This window comes from Nerophis lumbriciformis, linkage group LG01 (assembly GCF_033978685.3).
Source record: "Nerophis lumbriciformis linkage group LG01, RoL_Nlum_v2.1, whole genome shotgun sequence".
In the NCBI taxonomy this organism is placed as follows: Eukaryota; Metazoa; Chordata; class Actinopteri; order Syngnathiformes; family Syngnathidae; genus Nerophis; species Nerophis lumbriciformis.
The window spans coordinates 46,641,068-46,659,478 of record NC_084548.2 but is presented as its reverse complement, the minus strand read 5'-3'; the positions used below and the strand labels follow the sequence as shown (position 1 = coordinate 46,659,478).

General features: G+C 42.5%; 1 protein-coding gene across 9 annotated transcripts in view; it reads left to right on the top strand.

Annotated features, from left to right (window-relative positions):
• camta1a (calmodulin binding transcription activator 1a) overlaps positions 1-18,411 on the top strand; it is a 740,802-nt gene that overhangs the window by 552,456 nt on the left and 169,935 nt on the right. For all 9 annotated transcript variants that reach the window (XM_061984658.1, XM_061984687.1, XM_061984664.1 and 6 more), the window contains one exon: positions 13,972-14,043. In XM_061984658.1, coding sequence (XP_061840642.1) covers positions 13,972-14,043 — 72 coding nt within the window. The remainder of the gene's footprint in view (positions 1-13,971; positions 14,044-18,411) is intronic.

Below are 18,411 nucleotides of genomic sequence, written 5' to 3'. Positions count from 1 at the left end.
TGGAGGACAGGTAAACTGTTGGGGGTCCATTCCTTTAAAAGGACTTTATTAAGGCCAAACAGTTTATCACCGAGTTGTCGCGTCTGCTTGCCCCGAGTGAACTGTGATCCTGCTTCAGTCTGAATGGCATGAACATCCTGATGGGTGGGAGAATTCTAGGGGATGTTTTTAAAAGTACCCTCATGTAGGACCACACAGCGTGTCAACATTGGTTGCTTGCTGGATTGACAACTCCAAATGAATTGACTTTGAAGGATACTCGTTGTTGTGACTCTCTTATCCTGCTGTCTGTAGTGACAGTGCATGGATGCATAATGTAGCTATTTCTTGTTAATAATAATAATAATAATAACTGGGATTTATATAGCGCTTTTCTAAGTACCCAAAGTCGCTTTACATGTAGAACCCATCAATCATTCACACCTGGTGGTGGTAAGCTACTTTCATAGCCACAGCTGCCCTGGGGTAGACTGACGGAAGCGTGGCTGCAATTTGCGCCAACGGCCCCTCCGACCACCACCTATCATTCATCATTCAATTCACCGGTGTGAGTGGCACCGGGGGCAAAGGGTGAAGTGTCCCGCCCAAGGACACAACGGCAGCGATTTTTTTGGATGGTAAGAGGAGGGGAGCGAACGTGCAACCCTCAGGTTTCTGGCACGGTTGCTCTACCCACTACGCCATGCCGCCCAGATTGTTAAATCTTTGCGTATCTCTTCTCACTTGCTGTGCCATGTTCATGCCTAAATGTATATCCACGTATTTGTTTTTTTCTGTGCAAAGGCCTGTTTACAATTTACTGCACATTTACATGACTTGTGTATTTAATGTGCAGTATGTAATTAGTGATTTGCTCTCAGCTGTCGCAGCCCAAAGACGGCAATTAATAGTTTGGATGCTATTGTGTTGGCACACAGGAGCTGGACATGCAGAGCAGCAACACCAGTAACTGATATGCATCTTGAATTACTAATAATCTCTCCAGTTTGATGAGATTTGTGTGTGTAGGTGCACGTGCTTCCAAAAATGGTCTTGGTTTGTTGTGATTGGTCTGTTGAGCTGCACATAAGGGCGTGTGTGCTTAAGTGCGGGAGCATTTCCGTACTCAAAATGTGGGTGTCGTTTTGTTAGAACTCATTGCCAAATTCTGCTTGTGTGGGGGGGTTGGTAGGAGTGTGTCCGGAGGCTGAAGGTGAACAAGCTTATGTGTGCATGCAAATGGGTTTGACGCCGACTGTATATCTTCACTAGCAGGTGCAACAGTTGTGTTGTTTTAAGCTGTGTTTTGTTTTTCCATCACACTTTTTTATGTGTTTAAAAACATAGAATAAACCGAAGGAGAGGACAGCAGCCTGGGGGCTAATTTATTCACTCCCCAGCCGAGTCACAGACACCCGTTACACCAGCCTCCGTCAATTGTGAAGTGTATGCCATGGCCTCATCCAACTACACATAGCCTCTCCTTAGTGAACTCTCAGCAGGCCCAGTGTTGTAGGCAAGAGCAGTATCAGTCATGATACAGCAACAAACTCAATATTTACAATTTACAAGACAGCGAGTTTATTTGTGTTGTTGTTTTGCATGAACAATATTATAAAGTCACACTGGTGCTCATGAAAATGTAGTAGGACTGCATACAATATATAATGCACTAAAGACAACTGATATATTAGGGGTATACTTTATTGGTTTGTTTTCATTTGCCTATTTTAGAAAAATAATATGCCCTAAATTATTGCAAAATATAGTTTTATTATGACAAACAATATTAATGTGGCCTATCTACTTTGTTTGTGTTGCCAGTTCTTATCCCCTTTAGTAAGGGATTGTGTATCCACCTCTGTTTGTATACACTGTACACTGTAAAGAGTGTAGGGATGGGTACCTTTGACATTTGAATCGATACGGTACCAATTCCTAGTACCTGGGTATTGATATCGATACTCAACGGTACCAATTTTCGTGACTTGTGTGTGTGTGTTCAAATGTGTCAACAAATGTTAACTGTTTAAAGATAAAATGTCAATTTATTTGTATGTAACATTTAACACTGAGCTTACTTTTGTTGAATCCTACAAAGTGTTTGTAATATAAGTAATGTAATTATTTCACACCATTTGTTTGATGATAAAGTGCATTACCAATTTTGGAGGCATTGAAATCCATCCATCCATCCATCTTCTTCCGCTTATCCGAGGTCGGGTCGCGGGGGCAGCAGCCTAAGCAGGGAAGCCCAGACTTCCCTCTCCCCAGCCACTTCGTCCAGCTCCTCCCGGGGGATCCCGAGGCGTTCCCAGGCCAGCCGGGAGACATAGTCTTCCCAACGTGTCCTGGGTCTTCCCCGTGGCCTCCTACCGGTCGGACGTGCCCGAAACACCTCCCGAGGGAGGCGTTCGGGTGGCATCCTGACCAGATGCCCGAACCACCTCATCTGACTCCTCTCGATGTGGAGGAGCAGCGGCTTTACTTTGAGCTCTCCCCGGATGACAGAGCTTCTCACCCTATCTCTAAGGGAGAGCCCCGCCACCTGGCGGAGGAAACTCATTTCGACCGCTTGTACCCGTGATCTTGTCCTTTCGGTCATGACCCAAAGCTCATGACCATAGGTGAGGATGGGAACGTAGATCGACCGGTAAATCGAGAGCTTTGCCTTCTGGCTCAGCTCCTTCTTCACCACAACGGATTGATACAGCGTCCGCATTACTGAAGACGCCTCACCGATCCGCCTGTCGATCTCACGATCCACTCTTCCCTCACTCGTGAACAAGACTCCGAGGTACTTGAACTCCTCCACTTGGGGCAAGATCTCCTCCCCAACCCGGAGATGGCACTCCACCCTTTTCCGGGCGAGAACCATGGACTCGGATTTGGTGCTGATTCCCATCCCAGTCGCTTCACACTCGGCTGCGAACCGATCCAGTGAGAGCTGAAGATCTTGGCCAGATGAAGCCATCAGGACCACATCATCTGCAAAAAGCAGAGACCTAATCCTGCAGCCACCAAACCAGATACCCTCAACGCCCTGACTGAGCCTAGAAATTCTGTCCATAAAGGTTATGAACAGAATCGGTGACAAAGGGCAGCCCTGGCGGATCGAGTACAACCCTCACTGGAAACGGGTCCGACTTACTGCCGGCAATGCGGACCAAGCTCTGACACTGATTATACAGGGAGCGAACCGCCACAATAAGACAGTCCGTTACCCCATACTCTCTGAGCACTCCCCACAGGACTTCCCGGGGTACACGGTCGAATGCCTTCTCCAAGTCCACAAAGCACATGTAGACTGGTTGAGCAAACTCCCATGCACCCTCAAGGACCCTGCCAAGAGTATAGAGCTGGTCCACAGTTCCACGACCAGGACGAAAACCACACTGTTCCTCCTGAATCCGAGGTTCGACTATCCGGCGTATCCTCCTCTCCAGTACACCTGAATAGACCTTACCGGGAAGGCTGAGAAGTGTGATCCCACGATAGTTGGAACACACCCTCCGGTTCCCCTTCTTAAAGAGAGGAACCACCACCCCGGTCTGCCAATCCAGAGGTACCGCCCCCGATGTCCACGCGATGTTGCAGAGTCTTGTCAACCAAGACAGCCCCACAACATCCAGAGCCTTAAGGAACTCCGGGCGGATCTCATCCACACCCGGGGCCTTGCCACCGAGGAGCTTTTTAACTACCTCGGCAACCTCAGCCCCAGAAATAGGAGGCATTGAAATCGCCATGTAATATTGCCACTAGTGGTTAGAGTGTCCGCCCTGAGATCGGTAGGTTGTGAGTTTAAACCCCGGCCGAGTCATACCAAAGACTATACAAATGGGACCCATTACCTCCCTGCTTGGCACTCTGCATCAAGGGTTGGAATTGGGGGTTAAATCACCAAAAATGATTCCCGGGCGCGGCACCGCTGCTGCCCACTGCTCCCCTCACCTCCCAGGGGGTGAACAAGGGGATGGGTCAAATGCAGAGGACAAATTTCACCACACCTAGTGTGTGTGTGACAATCCTTAGTACTTTAACTTTAACTTAAATCTAATGTGAATTAGCATTGAACTTGTGCATTTTGAAAAAATGGAGCCTTGTACTTTTTAATGCCTTCTTCTTGCTTTGTTGTCATGACAAATTGTAACATTACGCAAAAAGACAGTCCGCCTGAGTCCATTCTGAGTGCTTGACTGCTTGTTTCCGGGACATCACGTGCAAAGTAATCGAAATATGGTACCGTTTGATTTTGCGTGAACTGATACCCGGGATCACAGATGGAAATTCGGTCAGTACTTGTAAAAGTACTGTATTCGGTACCCATCCCACACTGTATGTACATTGTACAGTGTGTATGTATGAATGTGTGTATAACACAAAACCAACGTGTTGCTTCTGTATATGTTTTCATATATATATGTTATTAATCAATGGAAGAGAGCAGAAATGGCACAGGTGCATGCCATACTGAGTACCAATTCAGTATAATGCAAACATTAATAACAATTTTGTACAACTTATCTTTAAGGAGCTCTATTATGCTAAACCAACTTTTCTTACCTGTTGGTTTTTGTGTATTAGGGCAGTGTTTTTCAACCACTGTGCCGCGGCACACTAGTGTACCGTGAGATATTGTTTGGTGTACTGTGGGACATTATGTAATTTCACCTAGTTGGGTTAAAAATATTTTATGCAAACTAGTAATTATTGCCGTTGTTGAGTGTCTGTACTGTCTAGAGCTCTGCATATCAGTAGGTGGCAGCAGGTAGCTAATTGCTTTGTAGATGTCGGGAACATGGTTTGTCGTGATCACAATATGCGGGAGGCAACGTGCAGGTAAAAGGTATCTACTGCTTAAACCAAAAATAAACAAAATGCGAGTGCCGCTAAGAAAAGGCATTGAAGCGTAAGGATGGCTATGCAAAACAAAACTAAAACTGAAGTGGCTGCAAAGTAAACAAAAACAGAATGCTGGACGACAGCAAAGACTTACAGCGTGTGGAGCAGACGGCGTCCACAAAGTACATTTGTACATAACAATCAACACCAAAATAGGAACGCAAGAATACACACAGGAAAACACCAAAAAACTCAAAATAAGTCACGGCGTGATGTGACAGGTCGTGACAGTACACCTACTTTGAGACAAGAGTTATAGTGATGCATGATTGGTTATGGTTTGAATTCATATACAAAAATTGCGAGAACGACATTTTACTGTCAATATTGGCTGCTGAGTTGAATTTTTTTAATGTTTTCTGCTCGCGGTGTGCCTCCAGATTTTTTCAATGAAAAAAATGTGTCTTGGCTCAGAAAAGGTTGAAAAGTCCCAGAACATTTAAATCAAACCATTTAGGCATGGAAGCAATATTTATAGAACAATCTTGCTTTCTTTTGTGACGTATTGTGCCTTAGTTACGACAGTGGATAACTCCATATATAGTAGATGTTTATCAAAGAGCCTTGTGCGAGTCTGCCATTTTTGTCCAGTTGTAGTCAATAATTTTCGTATTTTTTGCTATCCTGCTTGTACATCTTGTAAAATCCTGCGCTGGTGCCATTTTTTTTATAAAAAATTAGTGTAGGGTTCTAACCTATATCTGCCAGTAGGCTTGATATGGAAGAGCTAAAAACTTGAACGTTGCCGACGCGGTGGGGACACAGTCGAAGGGGGCTCGGCCTGAAGAAGGACTTTGGCACGCAAATAAGACCGCCCACAAAACCGCACACTCTAAAGCAGTGGTTCTCAAATGGGGGTACGCGTACCCCTGGGGGTACTTGAAGGTATGCCAAGGGGTACGTGAGATTTTTTCAAAATATTCTAAAAATAGCAAAAATTCAAAAATCATTTATAAATATAAATAAAAACCTATATTTTTTTCCAAATAGTTCAAGAAAGACCACTACAAATGAGCAATATTTTGCACTGTTATACAATTTAATAAATCAGAAACTGATGACATAGTGCTGTATTTTACTTCTTTATCTCTTTTTTTCAACCAAAAATGCTTTGTTCTGATTAGGGGGTACTTGAATTTAAAAAAAATTCACAGGGGGTACATCACTGAAAAAAGGTTGAGAACCACTGCTTTAAAGAGACGGTTAGAAAGCGGCTTGAAGATAGTCTTTAAAACATAATCTATACAAACTTTTGACCAAAGCACCACCATTACATGGTATGTAAACCACAAGGAAGTGTTTTAAATAGATTAAAAAAACTAATATGACCCCTTTAAATTCTACACAAAAATTGTATATAAAAGCACATTGTGTCATAGTTGCGCCAGTGGTCTCTGTACCTCCCATGCATGTATTGCAACCAGTGTTTGGACTAACACGTTACAAAGTAACGCGTTACTGTAACGCCGTTACTTTTGGCGGTAAATAGTAATCTAACGCATTATTTGTTATGTTCAATAACTCAGTTACCGTTACTACATGATGCGTTACTGCGTTATTTTACGTTATTTTTTATGTAGTATCGGCTAGAAACTGAGAAGATCTGAGTGTCTTTTATTAGAGCGTTGTAGATAAGGCGACAGAGAAATGGCGCGCTCTGTGTATGTGTATGTGTGTGTGTGTGTGTGTGCGTGTGTGTGTGTGTGTGTGTGTGTGTGTGTGTGTGTGTGTGTGTGTGTGTGTGTGTGTGTGTGTGTGTGTGTGTGTGTGTGTGTGTGTGTGTGTGTGTGTGTGTGTTTGTGTGTGTGTGTGTGTGTGTGTGTGTGTGTGTCTGTGTTTACTAACAAGACATGGCAAAGCCCGAAGCCGAGTTTCTTAACATGGAGATATTCTCACTACTTTTCTTTTGTCGACCACAAAGAAAAGAACATTTTAGTTATATGTAAGTTGTGTCTTGGATCAAAGATCCTATCCTAGCAATTCAAATCTGCTGAAACAGCTACAAAAGCAACATGCTTCGACGAAGCTACTAAAGAGAGACACACTTCACCTCCTAAGCAACAGCGGCTGGATTTTAACGAGGCACTGCTAGCCAGGACAACATTGATAGAGCCATTGCAGCGTGTGTGCTAGAAGACATGCAGGCTATTTCTACAGTGGAGTCACCCGCTTTCAGCAGCTAATTAGCATGATACCGGGCGTCAAATGGCACCTGGACAGTGAGTACATAAAAATGGAAAGCGAGCTAAAGAAGACACTCCAAACTCTGCCTCTGCTCATCATTCAGCACTGAAGGTACACACTCTGTCAATCCTCTTATATACTGTTGCTCTTTCATTCTAGACTTCTAGAGTATTTGATTATCACATAACTCTAAATGTATAGACTATAAAGTACATAAACATGAAGAGGGATCCTAGTGGGCCAGGCCAATCTTTCCTTATCTCTAAACTAAAACTGGGGAAATGTGTAGAGTGTTCTGGGCTTCAGACATGATTTTATTTCAGAATTCCTTGAGAGAAAAAAATGCCTGGATAGGCTTTGTGTATGTTATGTGTGCCTTCCTTGGTTTACAGCTATGTTGTTATTATGCTGTTTGTTAAAGTTAAAGTTAAAGTACCAATGATTGTCACACACACACGAAGTGTGGTGAAATTTGTCCTCTGCATTTGACCCATCCCCTTGATCACCCCCTGGGAGGTGAGGGGAGCAGTGGGCAGCAGCGGTGCCGCACCCGGGAATCATTTTTGGTGATTTTGTTACTTATGTATATTATGTTGCAGCTATTTAAAATAGCTTTGTCAATTTGTTCATATCGTTGTCTTTGTGTGTTGTATGTAGACCCATTGCTTAGCAGAGTTCAGTGATGCAAATGCATGTCAAGTTGATCAACAGATTGTATTATTCTCCATTGCAATAACAGTACTGAAATGAAGGCTAAAATGGCATTAAAGGGGACTTTAAAAAAATTATATATATATATATATATATATATATATATATATATATATAAGTAGTTAAATAGTTACTTTTCACAGTAACGCATTACTTTTCGGTGTAAGTAACTGAGTTAGTAACTGAATTACTTTTGAAATAAAGTAACTAGTAACTGTAACTAGTTACTGGCTTTCAGTAACTAACCCAACACTGATTGCAACATGCAATTATTGTAAAAGTTATTTGGACTCATACCAAAATGTCCTCAACAGAAAACTAAAGCTTGTTTTCAAACACTTGCAAAACTTCACAGCAGACAGTTGCAAGATGATAGCAGTTGTAATTGTGAGAAGTAATTTGACATTACAGTAGCTGGCTACACAGCGGGAGTAGGAGGATGTGTCTGCTCGTTGTCAGCGTATATAATGGATGGCAGCACTATAAGAGTGGGAGGAGGCTCACATCCTATTTCGGACAGCTTTAATGGATGAGAGTAGAGCGAAAAGTAAGAATTATGCATGACACACAGTTTGGCAGTGACTTGAAATCATTTCTGAAATAGGTTCAATGAAACAATGTCCAGTGTCCATGTACGTATCAAAATCATGTACGTGTGATGTTTATCGTTATGGCAGGTGCTCTTACTTTGTGCACAAGCTTTGTAGCTGTTCAGTCACTGTTTCTAAAATATAACTAATGAGACAGTTTGATGTTGGCAAACGAGTGGTTATATCCACTGACTTCCTAGGCTCTGCTGCTCTTTTTTCTGGTTCAGCAGGATGAGACTGCACACTCAGAGGTGCCTATTTATCACATGCTCCTGCGAGCTTTGTTTCCCCAACATCCTTAGCTCCTAACACAACGTCCAACTCAGTGTGTTTTACCTCCTACCAGTTCTTATCCACAATTTGCCAGGGAAAGCTGCCTGCACTTATGGAGCATCTAGAGCTGCTTATTGAGTAATGAGGCTCTTTGTCAGCGTGGTGTCAGTACCAGGTGTTGTTAATTTGTGTGACGTGAATGTGCACATGTCAGTTTAGCAGGTTTGTGGAAAGTTGTGTGCGGCTTTTTTGTCGCCTTGCTCTCTGTTTCGACAGGTTCCCTTATCTTCTTCGAATTAAGTCATGTCCAGATTTGGTTTGGTTTGAAGGAGCATCATAAGACGTGTGCATTACATGCCCACCTCTAACACACACACACACACACACACACACACACACACACACACAGTTAAAGTTAAAGTACCAATGATTGTCACACACACACTAGGTGTGGTGAAATGTGTCCTCTGCATTTGACCCATCCCCTTGTTCACCCCCTGGGAGGTGAGGGGAGCAGTGGGCAGCAGCGGTGACTGCGCCCGGAATCATCTCAGCATCAATTCCAACCCTTGATGCTGAGTGCCAAGCAGGGAGGTAATGGGTCCCATTCTTATAGTCTTTGGTATGACTCGGCCGGGATTTGAACTCACGACCTACGGATCTCAGGGTGGACACTCTAACTACTAGGCTACTAAGTAACACTTCTAATGTGAGTGTGTTACATCGTATGAATACCAATCTCCATTTATCAATCTATTTTCTCTCGTATTTATCCTTAGGTCTTACAGTAAGAAGATAATTCATATGGCCCAATTCTTCATGGTTTACCTGACACATGAAACGTGACGAATTTGAGGGCTACACTATCCACTTTAGCCACCAAATGACAGTAGTGTTTTGAATATCTTACTGTGTTTTGTGGCAATTCCAACTTTGACCACAGCGTCAGCCTAGTAGTTAGAGTGTCCGCCCCGAGATCGGTAGGTTATGAGTTCAAACGCCGGCCGAGTCATACTAAAGACTATAAAAATCGGACCCATTACCTCCCTGCTTGGCACTCAGTGTCAAGGGTTGGAATGGGGGGTTAAATCACCAAAAATGATTCCCGGGCGCAACCACCGCTGCTGCTCACTGCTCCCCTCACCTCCTAGGGGGTGAGGGTGATGGGTCAAAAGCAGAGGATAATCTCATCACACCGAGTGTGTGTGTGACAATCATTAAGAAAAGAAAATGAAAGAAAGTTGCCATGTACAGTGGCACTTTCCATCATTTTCAGCAGACTGCATTGCAAAATGATTATGTAAGATCCACCCAGGAATGTGGCCATATCGTCCATTTCCTTACTGTAGCTCGTAGCTCAAAACACTTGGATCTAAAATCCAAGTCTCCATATGAAATTAAATTAAAAACAAAACAGTAGAAAGAAAAACATATAACTGTATAGAAACAATACAATCGTATACTACAAACAACCGCAGTAGTTTTATGAAGTAAACATTTACCTTGTAGAATGGACTTCTACAGTTCCTCCTTCCAGCTGCTTCTCTGTTAAGCACACCATCAGCTGCTTTTCCATGTTTTCATGGATAAATGTTCACCGTTTAGTTATTCCATTCTTGTCTGGCATTAAACTTATTCTACTTCAGTATGGCGCAGACAACAATGAGATGCTCCAATTGCTTTTCCAAGTCATGTTTTTGATTATTTAGTTTTTCAATTCAATAAATATCATCCATTTCTTCTCAGCACTGTCCTTTACACCCAGTTTCTTCCTTCCAATGGATGAAAAACACAGTTATGTTGTTCTCTAGCTATAAGCTTATGCAAGCGAGTAAGACCAGGGGCCTCATGTATTAAGGGTGCGTACGCACAAAAACTTGGCGTCTTCCCTTTTTCATGGCAAAGTTGAGATATATCAAGAGTTTTACATAACATTGCAGTGACTATCTGCTCTGCGGTCCCCCCGCCTGTTTCCTGATGTAGTACCTCTTGTTTCTTTTTAGTTCCCGTGTGCGGTTCGCTGACTCCACAGCATTGACACGTTCACACACTTGATCCCACTCAAACCTCTTTCGTGCGCCTGGAAACAGCAGATAGAAGCACCTTCTACTTCTGGACGGTAAATTCTGATTGGGCAGAGAGTGGCATCTCGGGCACATGGCTAATTCCTCTATGATTTGCGTATTTAAATCTGATCGTGGTCTGACGTGCCGAGCCACGCAAACATGTGCGCGTAATTCCACGTTGATCGGAATGTAAAAAAGAACTGTACATGGATTAGTACATTCTTATGCGTACACCCTTTTCTGGATTTTAGCTTATGCTCATTTTTAGTCCAAAATCCATGCAACTCTTAAAACATGAGGCCCCAGATGTTTTCGGCAAATCTTATGGAGTTTACTGTGACATTTACTATGCCAACTAATGGCGGGAATGCTTGTTACACAAATGTTTGCTTGTAACCTCAAGCATAACATTAGCTGAGAGACAGCTCTTATCTCTAAGCACTCATAGTTGGGACGGCATGTTAGAGTGTCCGTCCTGAGATCGGTAGGTTGCAGGTTGTGAGTTCAAACCCCGGCCAAGTCATACCAAAGACTATAAAAATGGGACCCATTACCTCCCTGCTTGGCACTCAGCATCAAGAGTTGGAATTGGGGGTTGAATCACCAAAAATGATTCACGGGCGTGGCCACCGCTGCTGCTCACTGTTCCCCTCACCTCCCAGGGGGTGATCAAGGGTGATGGGTCAAATGCAGAGAATAATTTCGACACACCTAGTGTGTGTGTGTGATAATCATTGGTACTTTAACTTTAATGGTTCAGATGCTAGAGTAGTCCTTCGGCAAGATACTGTACTTCACCCACTTTGCTCCTTGTGCCACCTACACTGGTGTATGAATGTTTGGTGGTGCGTAAATTGGCAGCCACACTTCTGTCAGTGTACCCCAAGGCAGCTGTGGCTACAAATGTAGCTTACCACCATCAGTGCGTGAATGTGGAGTGAATGGTGGATAGTGGATTCTCAGTTCTCTGTGAAGCAATTTGTGTCTCGGGAAAAGTGCTGTATAAAGCTAATCTATTGTGATTATTATTAGTTGGGACGCTCTTTTTTTTTTTTTGGTCCTGTCCAGCTTCTCAGGCAAATCATATTGTTGATGTAGATGCCTGTATCGGCTGTACAAATTCACTTTACAAAAGAGAAGTGTGGGATACTTCTCTTGTTGCCTTATTTGTATTTCACTTTATTAAATGGATTTATATTATCATTTGGTGCAGCCGGGTCGGAGCAGGAGGGGATAGAAAAGGAGGACAGGGGGCAATTGTGGGGAAGAAAGGGGGATAAGACAGAGAGACAAAAACAACAACAGCAAACACAACAATAACAACAGCAGTACTACGATATGTACAAATATGATAGACAACGTGATAGCAAAGAAGCAGCTAGTGAAATAAATAATAACATAGAAATGACAATGAACATTATTACACTACAAATGGAGCAATACAAATACCAATAGAAATAGCACTATTGATAATGAATAATAACAATAATTTACCTCTGTTATCAACAATACAATTGTTCAAATGCAAACGATACATATGTGTAATGATAACTAGAGATACAAAAGAGAGCAGATAAATGGAGGGGAAGAAAGAGAAGACAGCTATATTAACCTTGTAGATTGTTATAGTAACAATAGGTTAAGCTTTGTCAGTGTGCCACGTGTTACCCAGTTTTCCCTAGGGTAACAACGTTAATATATGTTTGATGGATGCTCTTAAGTTGGAGTACCGTTGTATACTACTGGCATTTGTGATAATTGATTTTAAATCCCGTTTTGGCCAGTACATTGTTAGTCATTCGGTTTTGATTTTGCAGTTACCATAAACAAAACTTTAAACATAAACTGTGACTGTATTCCATACTTGCCACCCTTGAGACCTCTGTGTTAAAGATGTACAAATACTGTTTGTATAATAAGCATGTTATTGTTTACAAATGAGGGTTAAGAGTTCAGTACTAAAAAAAAAAAAGAATGTGGCTTAAGTACAGTTTTTTAATTGAGCTGCTGCATTTTTTGTTTGGGTTGTTTATGTCTTTTGAGTTACTTCTACAATTCTAAAAGGGGAGGAATGTAATAGAGTGATATATGTTTGTCTGTTGCCATCTCCTGGTGAATGTTGGCTATAGCGTACTGGGGTTACTTTTTGGTTGGCCAACGATTTACGTGGTGTTGCGCACCTGACATCAAGTGTGTGAGTCTGTTCTGAAGTCTACAGTAAAGAGACGTACTTCATCACCTCGCCTGTTTATTGCCTCCAACACAATATATTACAACAACATTGCTCCATGCAGACCCTCCAGGTCCGCATGGAGCTGGAGGGGGCGTGGCCTCCAGGTCCGCCTGAATTTCGGGAGATTTTCGGGAGAAAATTTGTCCCGTGAGGTTTTCGGGAGAGGCGCTGAATTTCGTGAGTCTCCCGGAAAATCCGTGAGGGTTGGCAAGTATGCTGTATTCCCACATTGTCACTTTTATTACAGCAGGCCAAGTTTCACATGTTTGTTCTGACTTAGGAGTAATCCCCTCTCCTTTCAAAATAGTGTATACCTGGCTGCCTCTTGGGTGGTATCGGTTGGGTAAAAGGGAACGTTGTAGATTCCTGTTTCCGCCATTAACAATATCGTGCAGGCTAGCCATCCCTTCAGGTCACCTGGGAGCCAGGGCAGAGGGTCTGCATGAGAAAAATGGAGCGTGTCAGTGTTTGGAAAGAGGATAACAGCTCTTGTTCGTGTTTCTGGTTGCATTTGCCTCTGTTGCCGGCTTGTGAAAAATGTCTCCTGGCCCTTCTGCCAAATGCAGCGAGGTATTATCAGCCCTGCCTAGCTCCCTCCACTGTAACGAGCCCCTGGGCGCAGTATTATCTGTTTACGATAAGGATATTAATAACACTGTAGTTTAGTTATGTGCTTTGGGTGCCTTGCGGGGTGACGGAGGGGGGCAGCGTAAGGAGGGCCTTAATCATTCTGTCCGGGGCTTTCTCCTAGCAGGGAAAGATATGAGTGGATTGCACGGAAGGAACCAGTCATATGGTGGGGCAATGTGGAGCTGTTCACTAGTTAACCCCATCCAGTTTCTTCCTCCAGGTCACAGAGAACAATAGTTTGACCATCTGCCTCCACGTCCGTATGGGAGTTAACTGAGGAGACGAACGCTCAGGGTTCAAAGATCACAGCTGCCATGATCAGCAGTGGGGTTAACCTATTGCTCGTTAAAACCTTTTCTCTGCCTGTCTTTCTGACTTTTTTTCTTGTCTCACCTTCTTTCAGTGTCTGTATGGCTGCTACGTTCACTCATCCATCATCCCCACCTTCCACCGTAGGTGCTATTGGCTGCTCCAGGTAAGAGCTCCTCTTTCGCTTTCCCTTTCCCACTTGTGGTAAACATATCCTATCTTTGAACCTGAGTAAGTTGCATAGTATCAGTTTCCATTTAGGTGTAAGGTTTTTCTTTGTCAGCTGGCAGGCCCACATCAGCCTATTACTTCCCTCCTTCACCTCACTCCCCAGCCTCCATTCACTTATCTACCCAGTTATTCACTTCCCTGATGGCATTGCACATACACGCCGACCAGCGCGGGACGGTATCTCAGTCTGCTAAAAGCTCTGCCATCCCCCTTGTCTAACAGCTGCAGTAAAATATGATGGAATAGGTTTCCTGCATATAGTCGAGTGTGCTTACAAAGGGTCATCAAATCTACTGGCTTAGTGGTCCATCTCATCACTCTCGTTAGCCAGGCTATCTGTCTGCTATCGGCACTACTACATACTGTACTTGGATATCTCTTAGCACTTCAGTGTTTTGCTTACATTATTTGGATGAATGGTTTGTTACGTTGTCTCTAGCATTATTCTTCAAGATAAAGTGTGAGTCTCATCATCAACACTGCTTCTGCGTGCAACAAACCCAGAAAAGGTGTAAAGGTGCGAGTCAGCCTGCGAAAACACAAAAACACACTCGTTGGGAAAATGCACGTACATCTTTCTGTGGCATAGAACACATGGCATAGAGGGAAACATACCTATGTCATCCCCATGTTTACAAATTCTGAGACATTCCCACAAATTTAGTTAAAGCGACACTTGAATTAATGAGGAAAATGAAAAACTGACGTAACATGGCATTCCTCACAGTGCATACAAACCCTACCAGGGGTGCTACCTGAAAATAGCAAGTATTTGGAGTAGGGGCCTGATCTACAAAAAAAAAAAAAGTATATATATATATATATATATCTGTCTAGGGTACACTTACTAATGATGAAAATTATACCGATCTGCGATTAATCACAATTAATTTTGAGTAACTATGAACAAAATGCGATCATGGCAATTAAATATTGTAATCATTTGACAGCCCTAGTATATACATGCACATATGATTAATCACGATTAATCAAAGCTTATTACTTAGAAAAGACACCAATATTTGCACACAAATGCAATCCAGGAACGTTTTTAAAGCTTTACTCAACTACAAGTCATTAATTTGCTCGAAACTTGGCGACATTAAAGGAGCCATATGTAGTAATGTGGCCAGAAATGGTACTGCAATCACGGTCAAAATTCTGTCGTCCCCTCCCACTCTACATGACCGATGTTGTCAGATACGCAGCCGAATTTGAATCCTACTCCAAGGAACTTCAAATGGCAATTGACGAGTCCTACGCTGTAGGTTTCTCTTGTTTATGCTTCTTGCAAGATGGTTTACTAAGTAATTATGTCACATTTTACTAATGTTGATTGGCCAAATGTATTTGTAAAGTTACACAGCAATATTTTAGTCGGGAGTCGAGACAGATTGTTGGCATTACCCTGCTAAAATGTTTAGTTTGACCACACGGACCACCATCGAAATAATTATATATAATATATTATATATCGCATATGCCTACTTTGATGGCAAGCCAAGGCTAACAGTAAAATTTCCACTACATGTCGTTCAGCGTAACTCCATGTTGCATCCAACCTGACGCACGGCATTCTCTTCCATGTACGCACATCAAAAGAACATCATACACAAATACAAATAGATGGAGTAGACATTGGAAGGGTAAAAGAAACTACATTTTTGGGTGTAATAATACATGATAAAATTAACTGGAAATCTCATATTAAAAATATGCAACATATGGTGGCAAGAAATATTTCAGTAATGAGCAAGATATGTTTTTTTTCTGCGAAAACAGGCTTGTCAGGATGATAAAACCTCTGTGTTTTTTCCTGACCTAACGTATATTCCGCTCTACCCCGGTATTGAGCACTGTGTAACGAATAAACCACAGAAACCTCAACTATATATATATATATATATATTAGGGGTGTAACGGTACGTGTATTTGTATTGAACCGTTTTGGTACGGGGGTTTCGGTTCGGTTCGAAAGTGTACCGAACAAGTACACATGCTAGCAGCGACCGGGCTAGGACAACATGTAAAAGCCAGAGCTGGAAGACCCTCCTGACTCGTTAAGATCTCCCGTTTGGGAACACTTTGGCTGCGCGATTCAACAATGGAGGACGGAGGTTTCACCCTTCACTCTACCCGGCAGTGGGTCTCCACAGCTCCGGACTCCAGGGTAAATGGGGAGTCCGGCAATTAGTTGAAAATCGTGGCTTTATTGAGGTCTTGCACACAGCCAATCCAACAAAACACTAGCCACTCCCCGCACTTGCTATCGCTCCCTCACCTCGCTTGCCCACACACTCACCTCACACGCCATTGTTTACAAATTTGGTAAATAAGTAAACAAAAAAATTTATATTTTGTTGTTTTCTTACTGTACCAAAAATTAACCGAACCGTGACCTCTAAACCGAGGTATGTACCGTTTGTGTACCGTTACACCCCTTATATATATATATATATATATATATATATATATATATATATATATATATATATATATATATATATATATATATATATATATATATGTCCGAATAAATAACATTTTCTTTAATCATCCCCTTAAGACAGCGGTTCTTAACCTGGGTTCGATGGAACCCTAGGGGTTCGGTGAGTCGGGCTCAGGGGTTCGGCGGTGGTCAAAACACACCCGACTCATCGTGTAAATAAAAACTTCTCCCTATCGGCGTATTACGGATACGGCAACAGCAGAAGTCACACTGATTTGCAGGTGTGTAATTTGTTGTGTGTTTATGCACTGCGTTGGTTTTGTTCTTTGAACAAGGTGATGTTCATGCACGGTTCATTTTGTGCACCAGTAATAAAACATGGTAACACTTTAGTATGGGGAACATATTCAGCATTAATTAGTTGCTTATTAACATGCAAATTAGTAACATATTGGCTCTTAACTATTCATTATTAAGTACTTATTAATGCCTTATTCGGCATGGCCTTATTATAACCCTAACCCTCGAACCCTGGCCCTAACCCTCTAAGCCTAACCCTAACCCTAACCAAATAGCTCTAAATTAAGTCTTTGTTACTTAGAATATGTTCCCCATACTAAAGTGTTACCAAAAACATATAACTTTGTCTTGAATTTGAAAAAAAAATGTTGTTGTTTTTTTCACTAAAGAAGGGTTCGGTGACTGCGTATATGAAACTGGTGGGGTTCGGTACCTCCAAAAAGGTTAAGAACCACTACCTTAAGACAATATGCTGATACGCACATGGGTGGAAGATTTGCTCTCCATCACCTGTTGTAGCATATGTTCTGCATTTGCATGAGGATAAACACACTAAATGGAATTGCACTCTCCATTTTGGTCATTTAAAAGACACAATACCCTGCGTATGAGCTTAGTAGATCAGCTCTGCGTGCGCTATCAAGTTTGCAGGTGCTTTAAAATACGCAATCCTCGAGTCGCTCAGGCCCTTAGTGTCCTGTGGCTGCCTGCAGCAGAAACAATTAAAGATCCCTTTTGTTTCAGTCCACACACAGAGGCTGACAGACATTCAACACCAATGTATCTGTCAAGTCCTCGCTCTGTTGCTTTTTCCGCCCTTCTCCACTCTCTGGACCCTGCCTCCTCCACTCCCCGTGTACCATTTGCTGTGTCCATATGTGATTTGCAGGCAGTAGTCTGTCAACAGGCGGCAAGCAAGGATACTAGAGCTCCCAAAGCGGTGAGAAGGAAAGGTCACGAGTGAGTGAAAAATGCAAATATCCAACCATTCAGCGACCACAGTCACAGAGAGGCATGGATGAAAATATATTCCATTAACACAGCACAGTCGGGGAGGGAGCACAGAGGACAGAGGGGAATGCATGTGGATGACAGTGAGATGGACACAACTTTTAAAAGTTTAAAAATAACTGAGAATGGAGCATTGACGTAAAGCAATAAAAACAGTGGAGTACTGAGTAAATATTAATAAACAGTGTGTACATGGGAGTGTTTGTCGACAAGGGTAACCAGTGACCTAAACAGTGACGTTAGTACAAGGTATTTCAGGCAGCAAAGTCTTGGATTCTTGCCTCTTTATCCACTCTTTATTGAGTGGGCTGGGTAGAGACTATGTAATGAGCCCAGAGACAAAGTGCAGAGCTGCAAGGGTGGTCTTCTCTCACTTCATGCTTTCTATTGTGTTATTTTCACCTCTCAATGAATTCAATTCCATCACACAGCTCCTACCTCCCCTCAGCAATGGACATTTTAGACTAAAATATCTGTATCAGCGCCACAGACAACTCAAAAACCAAAAATGTATATTTCGAACAAAGCTCGATGTTGTTATGT